Source organism: Ruditapes philippinarum, unplaced genomic scaffold (assembly GCF_026571515.1).
Source record: "Ruditapes philippinarum isolate M1 unplaced genomic scaffold, ASM2657151v2 ctg2262_1_1_1_1, whole genome shotgun sequence".
NCBI classification, from domain to species: Eukaryota; Metazoa; Mollusca; class Bivalvia; order Venerida; family Veneridae; genus Ruditapes; species Ruditapes philippinarum.
In genome coordinates, this window is record NW_026867198.1 from 87,632 (window position 1) to 107,442 (window position 19,811).

The 19,811-nt window shown below is 32.5% G+C and overlaps 2 protein-coding genes across 4 annotated transcripts; both read left to right on the top strand.

Annotated features, from left to right (window-relative positions):
- The first annotated feature begins 5,716 nt into the window (after positions 1–5,716).
- LOC132735258 (neuropeptide FF receptor 2-like) lies at positions 5,717–14,953 on the top strand. Of its 2 annotated transcripts, none has more exons than XM_060722194.1 (5): positions 5,717–6,712; positions 9,149–9,579; positions 10,661–10,762; positions 12,841–13,006; positions 14,484–14,953. In XM_060722194.1, exons 1-5 carry the CDS (start codon positions 6,355–6,357, stop codon positions 14,558–14,560), a joined length of 1,134 nt encoding a protein of 377 aa, XP_060578177.1. In that variant the 5' UTR covers positions 5,717–6,354; the 3' UTR covers positions 14,561–14,953. The 2 variants fall into 2 exon arrangements, with proteins under 2 accessions (XP_060578177.1, XP_060578178.1); XM_060722195.1 differs by having other exon boundaries at positions 5,726–6,480; positions 14,484–14,952.
- Positions 14,954–15,402: 449 nt separating this feature from the next.
- Positions 15,403–19,341, top strand: LOC132735259 (QRFP-like peptide receptor). 2 transcript variants are annotated; one of them, XM_060722197.1, is made up of 5 exons: positions 15,403–16,094; positions 16,382–16,776; positions 17,402–17,509; positions 18,093–18,264; positions 18,637–19,341. In XM_060722197.1, the coding sequence occupies exons 1-5, from the start codon at positions 15,737–15,739 to the stop codon at positions 18,774–18,776; spliced, it is 1,173 nt and encodes a 390-aa protein (XP_060578180.1). In that variant the 5' UTR covers positions 15,403–15,736; the 3' UTR covers positions 18,777–19,341. The 2 variants fall into 2 exon arrangements, with proteins under 2 accessions (XP_060578180.1, XP_060578179.1); XM_060722196.1 differs by having other exon boundaries at positions 15,411–16,094; positions 18,631–19,341.
- The last annotated feature ends 470 nt before the right edge of the window (positions 19,342–19,811 follow it).

Here is a 19,811-nt window from a genome sequence, read left to right on the forward strand (position 1 = left end):
CTTTGTTTTTGCTCAATCAAGAGTGCGGGGGCCCTCAGTTAGAATTTTACCTTCTAACTGTCATAGATTGGTTCATATTTTGGCAGAACCATCGTATTAAGTAAATTAAATTCTATAGTATGACTGACCTTCATATGACATTGACACTCGAGGTCAAATACGAAAATTTAACTAAATATTGAAGAACTTATTACTTTATGCACAAATCGAACAACAACATGTTGGCTATCACCATCATACTGCATATAGTCCCCCCCCACCCCTGCATCTCTTATTTTCATCATGTGAAATTATTCTTTGATTAAAAACAAGTTTGCATTGGCTGCCAGGCATTTAATCAATCAACTCCTACTGTTGCACTTATAATTATATTCATTGTCACTGCGACCTCGTTCATCTTCCTTTTATGACGCACATGGGTGAATTAACTAATGTCATCAAACTCTGATTTCGTCAGTCACAAGGAGTTATATCACCATTTAACTGGTAATCTTAACAGTGTGTAATTGATAAGAAATTCTCTTTCTGTTATGAAATATATACAACAAGACTGTCATAACAAATTAAATGTGGAAAGAAAAGGTAGAAAAAATACAGGACCGTATGCAGCATTTTCAGGTGGCGGATAATTTTTTTGGAGTGGAAGAAAACAAGTATAGGCAGTATTAATCTAGTTTTGAAAAACTCATAATGTAAGACTATGGAACAGAATTATTGCATTATTTCATCCTGCTTTGTGACATTAAAACTTACATACCAGATTTCATATAGCTTAGTTTCATATTGCTCAATTTTATTAATGCTTGTGATATGCTTATTTATTATTGTCATTTGAACTTGAATACTGAAGCGCTTCTTGTACCCATTTTTCATCGTCAATTTAAAAACTACCTTTGTCATCATTGTTTAAATAATCAAAATGCGATGTTGTGTTCACACTGGCCATGACTTTTACAGAAGCACTGACCATCGTGTCAGGGATGGAGCATCGGGCGTCACAATAGCGCAAATAAATATGGTTTAGACCAAGTTCTTGATTACATTGTTTATTTCCCACCATATTATGCAAATAAAAGAAATAGAAATGCCAAAAAAATATTATAATGCATGGTCAACTTTCTTTAAAGGGACTCCACTGAGGTTTAATAGCCTAAAAACATAACATTTGAATTTCTCACATAAATGAGCCTGGGCACTTTAAAAAGAAATATATGCAAAGATAGTTAAAACATATACTTTGGAATAAATTGAAAATCGTATTTTTATGCTTTTCTTAGCCCGATTTGAGTGAAAAGCGTTTAAACGCTTTTCATGTTTTTACAATTTGAATAATTATTCTGAAAAAACGAAGTGCGCGAATGATCTGAAATTTTACACAAAGGTTAGTGGCATAAACCTACATCTAATTGTACATTTATTTACCTTGAAAAAAATATTTTCAGTCCCGTCATGTCAAAAAACCTCAGTGGAGTCCCTTTAAGGTATTGGACGTGAATTATTTGGCAATTTTTTACAAAGGCCAAAAAAAAAGAAACTTTAATCAAGCAGACCATTTTTTTCAAGATTAGTTACGAGTGATTTAAGATTGCCGAGTGTTTTGATGTTATTTCTCTTTTGTATCATAGTTAAAAATAAACACATATTCCTTGTGGTCAAAATATGAAACCCCAGAAAAAAGTAACCAATGAACAAGCAATGAATATGATATTTTTATCGCTTTTCCTTTCTCTGCCGTCACAATAAGTAAACCCCAGAAAAGATGAGTCAATCAATGGGCATGCTCTGGAGTGCGGGTAACTGATACCTGCACTCCAGTTAACGCACTGTGCATGTATATCTTATACGAGTTAACTGTGACAATTTTCCACAGAATAGTCCTCAAACTACGATACAAATTTCATTAACTTATCTTGAAAAAATGGTGGGTGGGGAGGAGTTTAGTTTTATTTAGTTCTATTGGCAATACCAGATGCCGTTCCACATCTACCATTCAAAACTAGGGTATTCTTAACAAAGTTTCAATCCGGTGTATTAAATGCAAACAAGAGCACCGCTAGGCGGAGCATTATATGCCCGAAAGTGATTTTTTTTAGTAAAGATGAAGCATTTGTAAGACATGGGAGTAAAATAAAGTATTACCTCTTTAAAATATAATCCTCCTTTGAAGTTTCAATATTGTGGTCCAAATGGAACTTTAAGTTATGCCCCAGAAACTGTTTTCAATTCTAAGGTAAAAGTGACCTTGACCTTTGACCTTGTGACCCCAAAATCATTAGGGGTCTTCTACCCAATATGGACAATCATACTATGAAGTTTAAACACAGTAGGCCAAATGATACTCAAGTTATGTTCCGAAAACTGTTTTCAGTGTTAAGGTAATAGTGACCTTGACCTTGTGACCCCAAAATCAATAGGGGTCTTCTACCCAATATGGACAATCATCCTATGAAGTTTGAATATTGTGGGCTAAATGGAACTTAAGTAATGCTCAAGAAACTGTTTTCAATTTCTAAGTAATAGTGACTTTGACCTTGTGACCCCAAAATCAATAGGGGTCTTCTACCTAATATGGACAATCATCCTATGAAGTTTGAACACTGTGGGCCAAATAGAACTTAAGTTATGCTCCAGAAACTGTTTTTCAGTTTTAAGGTCATAGTGACTTTGACCTTATGACCCCAAAATCAATAGGGGTCTTCTACCCAATATGGACAATCATCCTATGAAATTTAAACACTGTGGGCCAAATTGAACTTAAGTTATGCCCCAGAAACTGTTTTCAGTTTTAAGGTCATAGTGACCTTGACCTTTGACCTTGTGACCCCAAAATCAATAGGGGTCTTCTACCCAATATGGACAATCATCCTATGAAGTTTGAACACTGTAGGCCAAATGGAACTTAAGTTATGCTTTGGAAACTGTTTTCAGTTTTAAGGTCATAGTGACCTTGACCTTTGACCTTATGACCCCAAAATCAATAGGGGTCTTCTACCCAATATGGACAATCATCCTATGAAGTTTGAATATTGTGGGCCAAATGGAACTTAAGTGATGCTCCGGAAACCAAATTGCTAACGGACGGACGGACAGACGGCAGGGGGTATAACATAATATGTCCGAAATTCTTTCGGGCATATAAAAATAGAAGCAACTTTTAGCTTAGATTTAAAACCTTATAAGGACATATACCTCAATATTATAAGTGTTTTAATCCTTTTTAGGAATTTACGAGTCCCTAATTATTTGTAAGTTTCTTTATAGAATATTTTATATCTATGAAAGTATTAGCTTCTTATTAGGAGTTATTATGACCTAATTAGGACTTTGTTACTCCCAATGAAGTCTTTTAAAATCAATATTAGCAGTAATAAAACACATAATTAGGATTATATTCCTCCTATTTATAAAATAACAGAATTTTTTTTTTTAATTAATTAGGTATTTGTTTAAAAAAAATCTTTCCTATATCCTCCATTTAAGCCATTTATAACATTTTAATTTATTAATTTCCTTAAATGGGCTTATTAACTGCTAAGAAGAAGAGGTTTTACATATCCTATATTTACGTTTAAAGGAGAATTTCCTTTTATAAATACAACCTAAAGAAAGACTTTCGACCGTGCGACCACACACACGCATCGAGGACATGTTGGGAAGAAAGTGACCGTGCGACCTCATACACGCATCACAGTATTCCCCTTCTCGTACGAGAAAGGGACAAAGAACAGTCCGCCCCTTTAAAAAGAGGGCAGACTTTAAAAATATGCCAGTTCCCTATTCTTATTGATAAGGAGGCAAGTTTTCAAAAATATGTTTTGATTTGGTATATATATACAACTATAGTTATGCAAACCAAGCGGGTTTGAATGTTCGTCCTTTTTAAATTCTCTATGAATTTTTTAAAAGATCATATTTAATTTATAAGAAAATCTTGAGTTTATTTTTTTTTCTTCTTTTCATTCAATTTATATACATGCAATAGTATTATTTTATTTCTGCAGAACTTTAACTTTTCAAAAACGATTTATATGCATTAAATGTGGGAGATATATTTCACACTTTGCTTACAAATATTAACCTGGGGCCATTTTACGAATTCGTATACTGGATGTAATAGAAAAAGGTAGTGTGATGGACTGCAAGAAAAAAAAACAATAGATTAAGCCTCAGCAGACGACAGTGCTGAAATTGGTGAGATGGTACAGGTTGGTAAATCGCTGATTTATGAACTCCCATTTTTGAAAATGTCCATAATGAAGATAGAAATTAAGAAATTGATCAGCCAACAGTACAAAGCCCGGATGTTCAGTCTGACTTGCTCTATATACTTGTATACTAGTGAATTAATTTTGGCTCCAACAGGGTAAAAGTGCAGTGTTTTTTACAGTTGTCTTGATAACACAAATACTTTTGATCAAACTTGTTGGACAAGTAATCTAAGGATTTGTGGCCGTGTGGGTTAAAGTCCCGTCAGGGGCAATTCGTGGTTTCCTAGAGCAAGAAACGAACGTTATACTCCTATTAAAAAGACATTGCTTAGTAGCCATTGTACCTGTTTTGTCGAGAGGGGTGTCTGTAAGCTTAAGTTGATAGTTTCTTACACACTTAGACTAAATTAAATTATTTATAATCTAGACAAATTGAACTTCAAATCTCTAACTAAATCCGTTAGTTTAAACCCACTACATATTTACGTATTGTCTGATTAAGATAAAAAGTTAAACAATAACATTAAAGCAGCACGCCTTCAGATTCGTGTTAACTTTCATAAAAATTTTGGAAATGTATTTAAAAGTAAAATTATGTGAGGTGAACAAATAAAATAATTAACATATTGCAATCGACACTTACAATCCACGAAAATTACCAAAAGTGGTCAACAAATGCAAAAGCAGCCCTTACTGCGTTAGTAACGCATTTGAAAAATGGTGATAAAATACATTTGTACTGCAAAATCGATGTTAAAACACACAGAACAATAAAATATAACTCGGATCTTGAATGTTTTAACTTTTCTAAAAAAAGTTAAGTGCATTTTTTTTTCAATATTGATTTTCTTGAAATATTTTGGCTCATCTGAAGCGTGCAGCTTTAAATAGACATGAATTTATAGTAAAATAATATTATTACATGCTGTCTTTCGAATCTTAGGACCTTACTATATCACATATTATTAACAATAAATGTATAGGGTTAACGTTGCAATAAAGTTCATAACTCCTCATGAATCGACCATTTTACTTATTTTTTTCTGTTTATGATATGCTTACAGTATGTCCCGGCAGCCACGGCAGCTCCGTTTACTCAAAATGTATTGCGCTGTTGGATTTTGGTCACTTATGTCTTCATATCCATGTTTTGCTAGTTAGTACCAAGGTTTAGCACAGTTTAAAAAGATATCTCCGACGAGCCGTTCCAGCCAAGAAATCGCCCTCATAGGCGCAGATGTTCTGTTTGACTTGTTATCATTTGTCTTGTTTACAGTTTTACAAAATGATAGAAAGGAAAAAAACAACACTTCATCTTCAAGATGTACTTTTATCTAATTTATTATCTATAGCTCGAGTAACTCGTCTTACTTTTTTTATGGACTTGCAAATATCAAAATCAATTGTAATATTGTTTCCATTACTTACAAAATACTGCTTAAGCCGGTGCCGGGGGGGGGGGGTGAAATGCACGATGTTGCATTTTACGTGAGCGACTTTATCAATGCATTTTAAGTTTCCATTGCAGTGAAAGTAAAAAAAACTTTACAAGACTCGCTCGGTAAAGAAAAAGTTTATGATATGATAAATATCAAGAAAACAGACAGTGTAAAGGAATATCTTAGGAACATATGAGACGTTATTAAAACAAACAGGAAGTAAACCAAAGTTATACGAATGTATACTAAAAACAGACAGAAACTAACAATTTTGTAACAGAAACAAAGATATCACGAACATGTAAACGAAAATATTTCACAATACTGCATATCTATGGCCGAGTGTCCAAATATAGAAATCTCGGGAGAGTGTGTCATGATTTCCGAGTTTTGCCTTACTTTTTCTGTCGTGATTGACTCGTTGGAAATATCCCACAAGATAAACTGAGATTGTTGGCAAAATAAACACAAAAATGATATGATTGAGAATTAGACGTCATTACTCTGACAAGAATTATCCATTCAGTGATAATTAAAGAGATTAAAATCAGTGAAATCATGCTGAAAGCGGAGGATTTAGTATTGTAGAGGAATATAGTGCAAACGGGAAATCTATTCACAGCTTATTGTCATTTTTTTCAATGGAATAAACGGAATAGTGTACTAGTTTAAAAAAGTTACACGGGAGATACAAGGAACAAACACAAATGAAAAGAATGGCATGTGTGCCGGGTGCTGGAGTGCCTGTTGGTAATATAGACCCATACCTTGTTCAAAACATGACGGCTCTTTCGATGCCGAAGGACATTCCAAAGTGGGAAATAGGATTAAAAGTGAGTTTTTATATAATAGCATTTCTAATGGATATCGTTGGCAACAGTCTGGTGATTTTGATCGTTTTCATAAATAAACGTATGCGAACTACCACTAATTTTTTACTTTTAAATTTGGCTGTAAGTGATATTATGGTCGGATGTTGTTGCATGTGGGTGCACGCCGGAAACAGTATAACTAAAGAATGGCCTTTTGGACCGTATGTCTGCAAAGTTAACACTTTTATGCAAGGTAAATATAACCCATTTGGAGTAATTTTGATATTAAGAACAAATATGACATTATATAATTATGTTTTATAAAGGTAGACGTAGTTGTGAAAAGAAGAAGAGGCACTACCACCAATTTCATTGATACTTAATTGGTACAATGGTTTTAGATAATAGTAAGCGTGTTTTTAATCATAATCAGAAATTAAACTGCTATGAGTATTTGAACAATTCCTTACTTATTTGATAGGTCATTCATGAAGAAAGATAAGCGTAATTACTTTAGTATCATGGTTTCCAATACTACTGTAGTGATCTGTGTAGAAAGAAAATGAAATACTCTTCGTATGATTGTGTCAAATGTCAAATAACGGAGAGAGAGTTTTTTTGTTTGTTTTTGTTTTTTTAAGTTTTTTAAGCTTCCTACTCAATTCCGTATAATTATTTTATATACTTTATTATGTAAATGAAAACATTACATACAAATATTGTGTAAACTTAATGTACGTGTCAAACGTAATAAGTTCTTTCTATAAATACATTATATTGTCAGCAACATGAAAAGTCTAAATATGCCTGTAATGTTTCTTATATGAAGTCCTATTCAATTAAAATCTACCTACCGTATTTTGTATTTTCCTTAAAGTTAAAATACCGTATTTTGCTCAAAGTTAAAATACCGTTTTTTGCTCAAAGTTAAAATAGTTATGATATTTTACCAATTTTGAAGAAGTTGTCAATGCTACTTTGGTAATGAGCTTTTTTTTCTTTTCTTAACCCCGAAAGAAAGTTTTTCATGGTTTCTGATTTGGTACACTTTGCGCGTTGCGTTGTCGATAGCGACAACAAAACCTTTATCGTTATCGCCTCATCGTCATGTCGCTAGCGAAAAGCGCCGAACGGCGCGATGTCGCACTGTCGTCTTGTCGTCCTGTCGCAAGTGAAGCCAAACGGCGCGTTGTCATGCGGCGCGTTGTCGCGATGTCGCCTTGTCGCTTGGCTTGTATATATGAAGAATAGCCAATCCTTCGATTTGAGCTGAGCGATAATTTGACATCGCGACAACGCGCCGTTTGGTGTGCTTTGTTAGCGACATGACGAAGACAGTGCGACAACGTGCCGTTTGGCGCTTTGTCGTGCTGTCGCCATAAGCGTTCCAAATCAGCCATTTCACATTTAAAGTACCTAATGACAATGCGTTGAACCATGTAGCACGCTGTACTTAATGGTTTTTCGTCCAAGAGTAAGTTGAGCTAATACCTGTTTCATGTTTATGGATTTATGATAGATAGCAGATAGATGTTGGCCACACTTTCGAAACGAATTAATTGTTATTTTCAAAGACCTCGATAAGAACTAAAATCTACTGTCAATATATGATAAACTTTTGACCTCGAACAAACCCAGAAAATTTCGGTCGACGTAAATGTATTGAACAGATATTTCTTTAAGGTCAAACGTTTGTAGATTGTCTGATAAGAGCATATTAAAGTTAAGTGTGTAAACTTCATTTTTTTTTAATTTTTGATTAAAGTTCACGCTTATCTACAAGGAAAATAATGCGAAACAAACTTTATCCCAGACATCATATACGGCCGGTGTACTCAATATAACAGATCAAAATTAATGTGTTCTAAGTTTTGCCGGGTTATTTTCATTAAAAAAACACACACAATTCAAATTAAGTTTTTATGCAAGACCATTTTACACGTCAAAATTTAGTTATAATGTAGTCATTTTTAGCAATTATTCAGTGACACAATGTATATTTTTGATGAAAATTAACGGTTCTGTTTATATTTCGTAAGATTTACTGTTTGTTGTTGTTGTTTTTATATAGAAATTTCAAAAATTGAACAATTTTTTTTATATTCCATAAAATCAACAGTTTTGTTTTTGTTTCATAAATTGAATTTTTTGTTTATATTTCATCAAATTTACTGTTATGTTGGCACTTCATTCAAATAGCTGTTGTTTATTGTTTTTAATACATTATTTTCTTCTTCTTTTTTTTTCAAAGTAAAATGTACACTTGTCGGTCACTGGTTAATATATGGCTTTAAAGTTTTCATATATTTTTTTTATTTTCGCAATAAAAAAATAAAATAACCTTTTGGATGATTCATTGACATATTTTAACTAACTGTAGTTACACAAATTATACATTTTGGTGGCATTTCACAACAAAAGATTTTCTAGCATTCAATACTATTACATGGTACATCAAATTGGAGATACATTTTCGCCTAATATACAATTGTCAAATAACTTTCTTGCACGTACCTATAATTATAGAAATATGTTTCACTTTAAATCATATAAAATGTAACAATTTATTTTCTGATAATGTCTAAGCCAATTACCAAAAATTTTGGCTTTTTGTTAATGCAAATTGTTAAACTAGAATTTCGTGTATAATGGTAAAGTTATATTTTATAAGTATGACTTTGATTTACAGTGCTTGCTGTGACTTCAAGCGTGCTAACACTGACAGCTATATCCGTTGAACGTTTTGTAGCTATCCTCTTTCCACTCAAACGTCGTTTGACACCTTTGTTTGCTTTCATCATTATCGTCACCAACTGGGTCCTCTCTGTTGCCATAGCATCTCCTCATCTGGTAGTACGTAAACAGTTCGAGTATTTCTGGGCAGACAGGCACGAAATATGGTGTGAAGAAGTGTGGCCACAAGTGTACACAAATGACTGCAAAATGGATATGCCCGGGAAAACAATTTATTATACAATACTCTCCGTGGTTATGTTTTTCATTCCAATAGTTGTAATGCTTTTCGCGTATACGCTAATATTAGTAAAGCTCCTGATTCGGAAGAGGCCGGGAACTGTTATCACTGTTACAAAACAGGCCCAAGACAGGTCTAGGAAAAAGGTGAGTCACTTTGGTTAATTCGTATAACATCATGTCAAATTATTTACATGGCAATTTTTAAGCCAAACAGTAATTTCATACCAAGAACATAAAGAATAATGATAATGTTCTACAAATTGCCGTATTTACATTTACTGTATGTAATTTAGTTACCAATTCAGAAAAAAAAAACCACTAAAAACATAAAGATTTTAGCAAATTTGAAAATTAAAGAGAGCGTCACAAACATTGCCGTGCCAATAACTGTGCCAATAAACTGAACACAAGACATTTTGAAAATAAGTGCTTATAAGATTCTGCATCAACTTAGAGTTTTATCTGAGTTTTATCATACTTAATGAGACGAGCAAGTTGCTTACAACAAAATTTCAATATCTGTGACATTTTTTGTAACAAAAATTGTTTGCTGATGGCCCATTATGCCTCAGAAATTTTGTTTTTTTTATTTCCCAAAAGCTTTTTTAATTTTGGTGTACTTGTATAGTATCCAAAAAGTTACTCATTTGCCAATTACCTGAACCATCTTTTTCATCTGTTGCTTTTTGACAGTAAGTACAGTTATAGTGAATAAGTATTTTGTATAGAAGTCAAAATACTAATTTGATTACATTTTGCTACTTTTATGACAATTAATTTCACATTAATCGATACTTTCCTCAGGTACCAAGCATCTAACATGCTCTAAATCCATTATCTTAACATTATAAAATTCACGTGAACCCTTTCTAAAGAAGCAAAAATGTTTTTGTTTCTGATGCATTTTGTGCCTTTTATTGAAAAACTTTATAATATGCTCTGAAATGCTGTCTGGTAGCCTCATATTAGTTTCCATAACTACTCATATAACTTTATTACCGAAATTTGTGATTTTTAACTTTGTTAAAACGTTATTTGTAAAACAATATATTTCGCTATCGGTATAGGGTTTGTAAGCGAACAGCATGGATCCTGATCAGACTGCGCGGATGCGCAGGCTGGTCTGGATCCATGCTGGTCGCAAACCCATTATGTTGGTTTTGTCGTGACACGGCTCAAATTATATTTGCCATTAATGTTATTCCTACACTTCCATTGTTTGCAGGTTATACGTATGTTGGTTGCTGTTCTGGCGGTGTTTATTATATGTTGGACACCACAGCAAAGCTTTCTTTTATGGGATATTTACCGTGACAAAAGTGAAAAAGTATGTAAAACAATATAGCTTTTTATGCAATTAAAATTGATTGACGTATCGCAAAAAGTGATACTTTTTTGAAGTGTGTGCTTGTAATAAAATATTATTTGCATATAAATGTGAGTTATTTAAGCCTCAAAATGTTAATACGAGGGTTGTTCAAAAAGTAATAGGACTAAGAGTCTTATGTCTCCATATTCCATTAGATTTTAAATATTTTCAAATCCACGGCAATAGTTAATTGTTTTCTACAACTTCAGTATAAGTTTATTGAATTATTGCACTAAACGCGTGTTCCCTGTGATATTAAATAACCATGGTAACACGAACCCGGCGCAGCGCATCAAAAATATGTTGACGCTAATCTGTACTTTCAGTTTATTCATAATATGTTGTCTTTTCCCCTCTAATATTTCACCAACACATTTTATCATATTAAAGTGTCATGTTGTCCACATTTGACGTCATTCAGACCAGAAATCGCTAAACTATAACGTTTTGAACAGCAGTGATAATAGAGTTAAATGTAGAAAAATGACGTTCGTTGAAAAACTTAAAATGTGTACGATCATTAAATTTTGCCAACAGATAGGCTTCAGCTACGTAAGGAAAGATTAAATTTTCACAGAACAATAATTAGGCAATTAAGACACTCAATTTCAGCTGGGGAAGCAGTTCAAAGACGGTGAATATGGGATCACAGACACGAAAGGGCTAGGGAGAAAGCGGAAAATTGACGGACGTTAGAGACGTTAATTGCAATAGCGCTACAAAAGTATCGGCGATATACAGTCCGCGAACTGTCCGGCATGTATGATGTTTGCATCGGGTCTACTGTTTCAGTTCTAAGAAAATTATTGAATAGGGGAAATTTGTTTTAAACACTATTTTATTTTATAAGATATTTATGTGTGTGTGTTATCATTGAATAAATTTGATAATGATACGCGGTAATTATTGGTATTGAATAAATTTGATAATGATACGCGGTAATTATTGGTATCAAGTTTTTCTCGATTTCGTTAAATAAATGATAGCCTGTGCTCAGAAGAAGAGAATATTTTTCAATTAATAAGCATTTTTAATTTACTGTAAATAATCATATTGTTTTTAGAATGTAAGATGGCATGTGTAAATAAATAATATAAATCACTTTGTCATTTACATTATATGTCCATGCCCGTTTAGCTTCCAGAATACTCAAAATCACGAGATAAAACCGAAAGTTGCCGGCCACCGGGCATGTTTCGAATAAAGAAAAGAAAATGTGATTGCTTTTTTTCGCTACATCACCACAGATGAGTTCTGGTTATAGTTACATGATTCAAGCACCTAGAACATTGTGGAGAATAATTTCAGAAAGAATGACGCTGTTTACCTTTTGAATTTATTTTGAGACGTCATGAACGTCATTTATTTAACTATTAGCGTGCGCCGGGTCGCGTACCCCTTGTCATTTATAAGTTGTACAGAATTGTTGTTTGTAAACATATTGTATTGATTTTTTCACTGTATATAGAGGACAAGTTCCGATATGCGATTTTTGTAAACTCGTGTACGTAGATGAAAAAATGTGAACAGTAGAGCTGCAGTCCTATTACTTTTTGAACAACCCTCGTATATAATTTTTCTCTTTAAATAATTTTTTGAAGCCCCGTTACAGTTTCCAAAATGTTACATATTGATAAATTTGAGCCATCATTTGCTTCCCTTGCGTTTTTGACAATTACTACAGTTTTGAAGCACCGTTTCAGTTTCTAAAATGTTACTCATCGACTCTAAATTTAAGACATATTTTGCTTCCTTTGCGTTTTTGACAATCAGTATAACAAATAGAGCGATTAAGTCTGAAAGTCGAAATATCAAGTGATTTGTTAACAGTCTAAAATATTCTAAATCCTTGATTACAACATTATAAAACACATGTTTACGTTTTCTACAGAAAGAAAACAATTCTGAGGCTTGCTGTGCTTTTAACAAAAACAACAACAAAAACTATTACAAAATGTATCTAATGCTATTATATGTAAAGGTATATATTTCATTTATTTTATAGTGTTCATAATGCCGTTTTTCTGCTTTTGCAGCTCCAAGAGTATGTCCTTAGAACAAAATATGCTGCAGTATATATTGCATACTTTAACAGTGCTATAAATCCCATATTGTATGGTGGTTTCAATGAAAACTTCAGAAAGGGTTTCAATGATGCGTTTCATTGTATTTTGTGGAGGCGTAGAAATACTGTAGCCCCATGTAAGTTTCAAAATTGTTTATTTTATGGCTATTTAAATTGCTTGTTTTAATAAAATGTTGATGTCATTGTTATTTCAATTGTGTTTTAATTAAATGATGGTGCCATGGGCATTTTAATTGTGTGTTTAATTAAATGATGGTGCCATGGGCATTTTAATTGCGTGTTTAATTAAATGTTGGTGCCATGGGCATTTTAATTGCGTGTTTAATTAAATGATGGTCCCATGGGCATTTTAATTGCGTGTTGAATTAAATGATGGTGCCATGGGCATTTTAATTGTGTGTTTAATTAAATGTTGATGCAATGGCTATTTTAATTGCGTGTTTTAGTTAAATGTTGGTGCAATGACTATTTTAATTGTGTTTTAGTTAAATATTGGTGCAATGACTATTTTAATTGTGTTTAATTGAATGTTGGTGCCATAGGCATTTTAATTGCGTGTTTTAATTGAATGTTGGTGCCATGGCTATTTTAATTGCGTGTTTTAATTAAATATCGGTGCCATGGCTATTTTAATTGTGTGTTTAATTAAATGTTGATGCAATGGATGTTTTAATTGCCTGTTTTTATTTAAAGGTTGGCGCCATGGCTATTTATATTGTTTTTAAGTAAAATGTTGGTGTTATGGCTATTTAATTGTGTGTTTTAATTAAATGTTGGTGCCATGCCATGGCATTTTAATTGTGTGTTTTTATTAAATGTTGGTACCATGTCCATTTTAATTGCGTGTTTTTATAAATTGTTGGTGCCATGGCTATTTTAATTGTTTTTTAATAAAATGTTGGTGTCATGGCCGTTGAATTGTGCGTTTTAATTAAATATCGGTGCTATAGTTTCATGCAACTGAGCCTTTTTCAGAAATTGTTGAATCGTCCCAGAAACTGAATGTTATGCTCTTCATACTTTCAATATGTCTATTTTTATGTTTTAAAATACGATTTTGCATTGTTATTTTTGATTCTTTATTGTCCTAATTAAATAATGAGTTGTTTATTTATCTTTATTATTATTAAACATTACTATGCCAAAGACTGCAATTTAAATTAAAAAAATATCGTTTGTTCTTGTATGGTTTCAGTTATATACACAAACTTTAATTGAGCCGCGTCACGACAAAACCAACATAATGGGTTTGCGACCAGCATGGATCCAGACCAGCCTGCGCATCCGCGCAGTCTGATCAGGATCCATGCTGTTCGCTTACCAACTCTATTACAAGTGGAGAAACTGATAGCGACGGCATGGATCCTGATCAGACTGCGCGGATGCGCAGGCTGGTCTGGATCCATGCTGGTCGCAAACGCACTATGTTGGTTTTGTCGTGACGCGGCTCATTTAACTTTTTCATATCACTCTAGAAATATATAACACTGAGTAGATCAAACCAAATGTAAGATCATTTAGAAATAAAAACAACAACAACAACAACAGAAGTTAATAAATTGTAATACACAGATAATGTATCAATCATTTCAGTGTTGCCGGGCCAGGCGATCAATCAAGCAAACCAAGGTTCTGTTAACACAACACCTGTTGGAACGTCAGTTGTTTGAGCACAATGTGCTTGCAAAGATTCTTCATAACATTTAGATACATTTTTCTAATTTATCAGAACAGAAATTGTCAATGGTTATTACCAGCAAATCACATACAATATATGTTAACTTTTTTAATTCTTGATCATTATTAGATTGATTAACATAAATTCTTATTTTGAAATACTTGAAATTGTAAAATATGTATTTCAAATCATGTAAATCCAAATGAAATACAAGTTTTAATTTTCTTAAGGACTTTTAGTGAATAGTTATATATTTGTCAAATTAATTTGGACACTTTTGAGGACAAAGTTATTTATTAATCCTTATACTGATATTTTTTTTTAAATTTCTGCATAGGTAAAACGTAATAAAATTTCTAAATACCACAAAAACAAATTAAAGTCAATTTACCAATACAGAAAAATTGTTGTTTATTCGAGTTGACCAAACATAATTCAAAATGTTCATGCAATTTACTAGTACATTGTGTTTATTAATAAGACACTTTTATGGTACTGTATGAAAACAGATTCTATGATTCCATCGTACATAGGATTAAAGTTTGACTAATAGTGCTGTTAAAAAGTACTGATGTAGTTTGGGTTCTGTATTCTTTACATAGTCTTAAAGCTTGACAAAAAGTGCTGTTAAAAAGTACTGACGTAATTTGGGTTCTGTACTCTGCTTGAAAGGGCGGATGGATCCTCATATTAAGCCTAGAATATAATACACTGATACAATTTAGTTTGTGTTTAGGATAACAAATTACTGTGCATGGAACGTCGGAGAGTTTTATCATAATTATTTCATGTACATAGTTAGTAAAATTTCAAAATGTGTTTGCAAGTACAAATGCACTGTTTCAAGTGCAACTTTTTTTTCTTTGTAAATGGTTCCATTATAGATAATTTAATCTAGATGGAAGTACTTGTGCCATTAAGATAGGGATACAATATATATGAAAATTGAGGACTCTATATTCAGCTGAGAGTGACCCCTGAAATATGATAAGGGCAGTCGTATGTAGGTTTAGTCTAGTCATAAAAGACTTGACATATTTTCAAAACATGAGACTTACAAAATTTTACATAAACTGCAATGAAAGAATAAAGTGAACGAAACATAGCTTACACATTTTAGACACTCGGAAGAACAATATGAAGGTTGCGTTTTGATTTTTATGAAAAGATGAAAAATGAGTCTAATTCGTTCTTACCTGGGGAAGAATATTATGATTATGACTTTAATGGAACGTTTGATATTGATGAATATCTAAAAAAGGATAAAGAATCAGATTTTGATATTGGAATTAAATATGGACTGAACATTTTGTCGTTCATCGTCGCTTTCATTGGAAACCTTTGTATAATCATAGTTATACTAAAAACCAAAAGTTTGAGAACAAAATTCAACCTATATATTGTTAACTTGGCCATCGCAGATTTTTTAATGCCAACGATATGTATGTGGATATATATGGTAAACAGTTCTAGAGACCAATGGCTACTGGGCAGTTTTTTGTGTAAAATTCACACTTTCGTTCAAGGTAAGTAAATAAATAAACCACCATCAATTATACATGTATAACTTTTGTAAAGAGTGTAAAGTTATAAATTTGCGGATGACACGAAAATGCATGACGCTAGAAAACAAAAGTTACGTCGATATGAAATTTCGTAATTTTGTTCATAAACAAGATAATGTAAAAACAGTTACTGCATGTTATTTTGAATCTGCATTCATACTTCTTACTTTAAGCATCTAATGATTATAAACCAATTGATTGATTGAGGCAATTTGTTGACTATTTTATTCTACGTTTTATTGTTTCAGTAACAATTGTTTGCACGAGCGTATTCACATTAACAACTGTAACATTGGACAGATTTCTGGCGACAGTTTGCCCGTCGGCTGTATGGATCACTCAGAAATGCCAACCGCTCGCGATCGTGATAATATGGATTTCTGCCTTAAGCATTGCGGTTCCTTGGATAGTTTATCAGTTTTACGCCGAGTTTGATTGGATTGGTGGTCATGAAATTGTTTGCCAATCCAAATTTCCGTCAGAACAAGCACGGAAGAATTATTATGTGGCTTTTTTCACGATTGTTTTTATAGTTCCACTGTTTTTAATGTTTACTTTAATTATAATTACAATCGTTAAAGGCGATGCGGTGCCACGACATTCATCAACAGAAATTGAAACCTATCAGGAGACTCGCAGAAAGGTAATTTTTAGAAGCAATTCTAAAAAAAAAAGAAGAAGATGACGATAAAATGCTCATTTCTTTTTGATAATAGTTAGAATATTTGCCTATAATAAGTGGCTCTTTTTTAATAATTCAAACACAACTTTTCATTTAGTCTTAAACAATATTAATACAACAGTAGCTTTTATTTCGTCTTGACTTGATGCAATAAAATATTGCAGCATCTTCAAGCGGTTTTTTTTTATTTAATTTTTGGAAGTAAACTATTTAACTAGTATCTGAACATAAAAATGTAATCAATTTTGCTGTGTAATTGCTATTGCAGATGCACAAATGCTGTGTAACAATTTTGCTCAATTTTGATATTTCTATCTTGTATACTAAATATCAATGCATGCTAAAGATAAATGAATATACAAATTTATACATGTACTAAATTAAAAAATAATGATTTCTCCTTAAGTCGGTGCTAGGTGGTGTTGACGGTAGCTTGCAATAACCACTACTGCCCATGAATAGGTTAGTCTGCAAAATTTTCAGTTTTGCCGTTTTGGGTATTCTTTAAGGATTCCGTTTTTCTCTATTCTAAACTAATTACAAATGACTGAACAAAGTATAATTGCATATTGACATGATTTAACAGGCTGTTTATATGACCTTGACAGTGGTAATAGTATTCTGCGTGTGTTGGACTCCCCAGCAAAGTCTTCTGCTATGGGATGCCTGTAGAGACCACAGAGACAGATTCAAAGTAAAGTTATAATCACATGTATTCTGTATAAAAAATATCTAGTCGGTAAATGACATATCAGTTTTGATTGATTAGTCCCAGCCGGGTACTCACGTTCTGTTCTAGTAGCGTGCGCCATGATGCACCTGATCGTAGATAAAAAAAAACAAAACAAAAACAATCGAAAACATTTGACAAAGAGTTGTTGAGCATGCAAAAGTTTTTCGTATCTTTAATTTAACTTCTTATTTTTACGAAAACTTTCTTATGATGCCTCTGCTTTTACATTTGGTGTACTTTCTACTCGATAACACACTTTACTTGTGTGGCTTGCTTAAGAAAAATAGTTGAATCGTAAAATAACTTAACGTCCATACTAAAACGTATTCTTCAAATTTAGATTAAAGATTTAAAAAAGATGTAATAGTAGGTTGCTTTTTCGCGACTAGAACCATAAGACTTGTGTATAAAATTTTGGGCATTCAAATATTATTAATTCAAAACTTATAAAACTCGCGCATGTGCAAAAGTTACTTCCGTTGTTAGGGATAAATTTAGTTGTTAATTAAACCGTCTATATGAATGTATATTTACGCTATTCCAGAAGCAGCCAGACATCAAGAGTTTACACAACATTACATTGTATATGGCTTATTCCAGTAGTGCCATCAACCCTATAATATATTACCTATATAACAAGTGTTTCAGGCACGCTCTGTACACGCTCCTCAAGACGAGATGTAAGGGAGATCATTCCGACATGTCCATAGCACCAGGTATATAAATTAAACATTCTAATGTCCAATTTCTATGTGAGTATCTAATATATTAGTTTGTTTAAAATATTTATGAACAAATTTAATTTTGTGAAGTTTCATCTTCTTTTGACATTGTGAAAGAGATAATGTATGACCGAACGCAATGCTTTTTCTTTTCAATACACTGCGGACTAAACCTCCACATAGCGAGTGTCGAACATTTGAAGTGAAAATAAAGCATACCACCACTCCAATCAACTGTGTTTAATGAGTAAGTTATATGACACTGGAAATTCTAACGAGCTCTGTTGTATATATCTTCATATAAATTTATCCAAAGTAATATCTAAAAAGTGTTTTTGTAGTTGTTTTTTTTTCTTCTAGAAACAGTACCTGAGCCGATAGAGATGAATGTTACAGCAACAACAAATGTGGCAACAACAGTCAACAATAGAAAATTAAATGAGGGGTCGTCAACAAACGGGTTTACTACTGACTCGTCGCTCACAACGATGTCGCTATCAGACTAAATATTCGTGTTCAAAAACATTTTATCACATACCCTTGATACTTCTACGACTCATTTGCGTAATACAAACATATAGTGCGTGTTACCTTTACAGTACATTATACATGTAGGCGCGTCAATGAAAAATGATTCTTGTTCACTTTAAACAGTCTTTATATTGGGTATGTGATAACAAGAATATTATATTTGTGTAGGTTCATTACTGAATATATTTGACTCGTTGATGTCCTTCAGAAGCTCGCATAATACATTTTTATTCAACTCGTTCAATAAATTTAGTATTGCACTTGCACGCATTCTCTATAATGAGGACAAATTTAAAATAGTTACAGAAACGTAACATCAACTGAAACAAATGTGCGTATCCAAACTATAGAGTGATGCAATATTGTTTTCATGCAATAGAATAGTCTTTACTGGCACAAAACAAGTAGAAAGAAAACGTTGCTTTTGTGAGAGGCCAGTAGAATTTTGTAAATTGTCATGTTGGTGCTTTCTCTTTTTTTCATGTACATTTGTGTATAAATGTGCATGTAATCATAATTATTAATTTTTTGTCAATAAACTGAGTACATTTTTATATATTTTTTTCTTTTTGAAAAAAAAAAGTTTTAAATATCAATTGCTCAGTATCGGCAACTTATGATGTATATTTTGTTGTTTTTGTTATGACTTTCTTGCTTGCCTAACACATGTTTAGTCATTAGTTCACGAAGCCAACTTATGATCAAAGTGAATGTACTATTGAAAAGGGCGCACGATTTTTGAACCTTAAACATTTATCACCTATGTGTCATTCCTTAAATAATTATACATGTATTATGTAAGATAATAATTAAGATGTACTATTAAGGATTGCAGACCGTAATGGAAAATCTAAATTTAGAATCATTTGATTGGCTTCTTACTTTTCCCCTAATAACTATATTTTGAACCTAAAATATCTATCAGCTATGTTTCATTCCTTAAATAATTATACATTTATTATTTAAGATAATAATTAAGATGTTAAGATGATTGGCTTCTAACTCCCCCC